At 49.5% G+C, this 3,958-nt stretch overlaps 1 protein-coding gene across 2 annotated transcripts in view; it reads right to left on the bottom strand.

Annotated features, from left to right (window-relative positions):
* HEPH (hephaestin) overlaps positions 1-899 on the bottom strand; it is a 19,486-nt gene extending 18,587 nt beyond the window's left edge. For both annotated transcript variants that reach the window (XM_008937145.1, XM_008937144.1), the window contains exon 1: positions 739-899. In XM_008937145.1, coding sequence (XP_008935393.1) covers positions 739-899 — 161 coding nt within the window. The remainder of the gene's footprint in view (positions 1-738) is intronic.
* Positions 900-3,958: the final 3,059 nt, after the last annotated feature.

Genomic DNA, 3,958 nt, shown 5'->3' with positions numbered 1-3,958 from the left:
TGCTGTTTCTGAAAGATATGTATAAACTTGAGTATTATTTATTACAGAGGGGTAAATGACTCAGAGCAGGTCAAGAAATAAAGACTAATTGCCACATAAAATGAGTTAGGGGAACGAAAGGACAAGTGCCTTTAAAAAGCTGTGGAAAACTACTTAAAAACAAAACAAAACAAAAATATCACACACAAACACCAGAGAAGGTGGTTTGGTGTTTGGAAACCTGTTTTTGTAATGACTCAAAGTAATTATTGTAGTTTCCAAACTCCCTTTTGCAAGAAAACCAAACACATTCTTAAAACGGCCCCTAAAATTTCACGCAGGAGTTTCCAGTAAGTGTGAGGCTCGAAACTCCATTTAAACAAGATCAGGCTCTGGGAAGTCATTTACATCAAGGCTAAAAGTCATCATGCCTCAGGATACACAAGCTGATCACAGCTGGAACCAAGGAAAATGAAACCCCAGGGCAGAGTATTGCACCATCTGTCCTATGACAGAGTGCTTGTGCTTCACTCTGCTCTGCAGGCACTGGGCTGCTCCATCAAAGGGACCATTCCTTCTCCCACTGACAGTTTCTATGCTCCTGCAATAAAACAAGTTAAACATTAAGCTCATAAAGATCAGACATCTATTAGATTGTCTCTGTCGCTTGCTCAGATGCCCCAGAATACCTGCATGAAATTACTCATAAAATCAGTGTTTCAGGCCCGTGCCAGAGGGAGCTCCCAGAGCCCAACGTACACGCTCTGGGCGACGCTCTGGGCGGCGAGCAGGTCCCGTGCCCCCGGGGCATAGTCCCAGGGCACCTCACGGACACCCAGGTAGTACACTCGGGTGGCACCTCCAGCCAGCGCGGGCGACAGCCTCTGGATGCAAAGCAGCCACAGCCAGAACAATCCCATTGCAGCCTGAAGTGGAGGCACTTCTGGAGGTTACACCTATTTGGGAGAAAAGAAAAACAGAGGTAATGAAACAGAAGAATATGACCACGTGATTTGAAGGCACTGGGCATTTTGAGAGGGTATGAAGAAATTAGGTAGAAGCCCTATTGGGGTCATTATTCAAATATCCAGGAAGGAAATCCATCCCATAACAAAATCAATGCACGGGGTGAACGCAGATTCTGCCTGGCTAACCCAGGCCCCAGTACCAAGCACGCTTCTCTCGCAACCATTTCATTGAACTTTTCTTTTGACTGTAGGTCTCTTCCAAATGCTTTGTCCCATAACGTCGGGAAAACTAGGCTAATGTAGTAAGATTTGACACGGCAGGAGATGAGGTGAACAGAGCCACAGCGAGTGCTGTGTGAGCAGAAATGGCCCCTGTAAATCCTGTATATGCCAGGCAACAGCTGTCTTGGGGCAGCAGGATCCTGAGCACAAAGTGCCACATGTCCTGGAGTGTCAAGTGACTGGTTTTTCCACCGCCTCTGACATCCCAAATCATCTGACAGGACACGTATAAAGCTCAGGGAAATAATCCCAAGCAAGTATCTTTCGATTTTAAACCATGGCTAAGATCTCTCTATTCTACTACACTAGCCAAGGAAGTGTGATTTAGGCACTATGAAGCAACTTTAACTTCTTTCAAGCCTGCTCTTTAGAGTGCCTCTCTGTAACCCAGGGACTGCACCCCAGACGGGCTGCACAAGGCATTTTCCTTCATCTAGTTCCATTAAATATTTTCCCCAGGATTGGGATCGCAAAGTAAGAGGCTTACTCATAAAACTTCTGATCAACAACAAGCTTGGTACAAATAAGCACCAGAAATACTCTGAAGAGTGATCCAGGGCAGGCTGCAGAAAGTGAATGAAAATATCCAAATAAAACTCTGCAAATACAAGACCAAAGAACTACCTGTATGAAGGAGAAACTGATGCACTACAGGGCAGCAGAATTACACCAAAGGGTAAGAAAAGGGCTTAGGATTAAAATGGATGTAAAGCTAAAAAACCCACATGAAAATGCTTAAGAAAGATTTCATGGACTGACATAATTAACAAAGCTGGATGTCACCAATAATCAAACTGCCACCTAAAAGAGACACCCAGCTCGAGACCTGTAACAGCAACTTGGAAAACATTCAGCAGACAGAAACAGAAAGCAAAAGAATTAGAAAAATGTGACCTAGCAAAAAAAGCTTAAAGGAAACCATTTTCTTTAACTTCAAAACAAAGGGGACAGTGACATAACACCACATCAGACACACAGGTTTTTCTTATAGAAGTTGCCATTATTTAGTCTCTGCTGTCTGCAGTGGTAGTAACACAAACACCCTGGGTTTACTTGCAGCAAAGCTGGATGTTTCGTAGGCTTTCAGCCAGCATGCCATGACACAAGAACAGCTTTCCCAAAGAAGCTGTGAAATCTCTTACCACATCCCATGCCCAACACACAGGACTCAGCCCCAGCACACGGCAATGAGGTATCTATTCACACCACTTCCAGACAACAATAACCAAGCATGACTGACTCCAAACACTCATTCCATCGGGAAGTGGAGAGAAAGCAACTCAACATGGAAAAACCTTCTTTCCCTCCTTTCTCAAAAGGGGGCTGTAGGGATCTCTCTAAATCCAAGATGGTTTTATCCATCACCAAGCCCTTCAGGAGGTCCTGGCCACGCACCCGAAGCAGCTGAGGTAGAGAACAGCCCCTTCCCCGTGGCTCCAGCAGCACAGGGGTGAGGGCAGAGCCCAGTCCCACTGCCACACGCTCACTGAGCCCACCACCCTCCCTGCCCACTGCTGCCGCCCCAGCGGCTGCTCCCGGGGCGCCGGAACGCCGGTGCCGACCCACCTGCCCCGTGCCAGCCAGGGGCTTCAGAGCCAGGAGTGCCCGCACCATCTCCCACACGCGGCAGGGACAGCAATGAGGAAAGAAAGCTGGGTGGCACCTGCCCTCACCCTGAAACCTCCCACCCTGCTGGGAAGTGCCCTTCTTGCCAGCACGGGTCAGAGTACGCCAGAGCGGCCCTCGGGGACGCGTGCCCGGCGTGCCCACCTCGAGGGCTGGGAGGCCTGGCCTGGGGAGCCAGCGGGGCCAATCTTTACATCCTCACCCACCAACGGGTCTTGCGAGTGCCATCAAACCCCAGGAAAAGGAAAAGCTCAGAGCTCGTACTAAGGACAAACACCAGCTCAAAGCAGGTTCCGAGAGCCGCCTATGGAGACAAGCCCCCGTGGCATCAGGCCGCTGCTGCTGCGTGGCAGAGTCCCCACCTGCCACATCAGAGCTCCACACTGCAGCTCCCTGAACGCACCAGAGGCATCAGCCCAGGCCAGCAGGCACAGCAACCCCAACGCCTCCTGAAAACAGGCACTGGAAAAGAACAAGGACCAAGTCTTTGGAGCAGCCTTACTGGCTTTACAGAAGCCTCGTCTGGACCTCAGGCTGGAGTCTGATCACAGCCTCACACGAACCTCTGTGGCAGTTTTAGGAAACAGCAAAGCATCACCACTGAAAGGAGATCCGGCAAGGCTAGAGCAACTCACTCCTCACAACCCCCTCACAGTGACTAATCACCACTTAGCTACTCAACTAGTGCAAGGTGAAGAACAGTGACGACCTTAAGTTCCTTTTAAAAAGTTAATTTTTCTTTGAAATACGTACCTTAACTAAAGAAAAAGAGAAACAAAAACACCAAGACAAACTTTGCATTATATTCATCCCTGAACCTTGATACTTTCTCGCAGAATCCTCACTCCCAGGACTCGCCTGTGCCGCTTCACTAACAGTACAGGAATTGCAAGGTAATAGCAAACCACATTTCAGCCCGTTCGGTAGCTAACCGTTTCACCGAGGCGCGGCCGCAGGGCTCCCTCCCGACACCCGACTGCAGACAAAAGCCACGGCCCAAGAAGCACCGGCGGAAAAGCACTAGAGGAACGAAGGAAGCTTGGCAGCCCTTCCTTGAGGCGCAGCGCGGGCTCTGCGGGGCGGGCGGCGGCGTCAGCCGGGAG

Source organism: Merops nubicus, unplaced genomic scaffold (assembly GCF_000691845.1).
Source record: "Merops nubicus isolate BGI_N331 unplaced genomic scaffold, ASM69184v1 scaffold25243, whole genome shotgun sequence".
Classification (NCBI taxonomy): Eukaryota; Metazoa; Chordata; class Aves; order Coraciiformes; family Meropidae; genus Merops; species Merops nubicus.
Note: the sequence above shows the minus strand (reverse complement) of the source record. Positions and strands in the feature narration are given on the sequence as shown.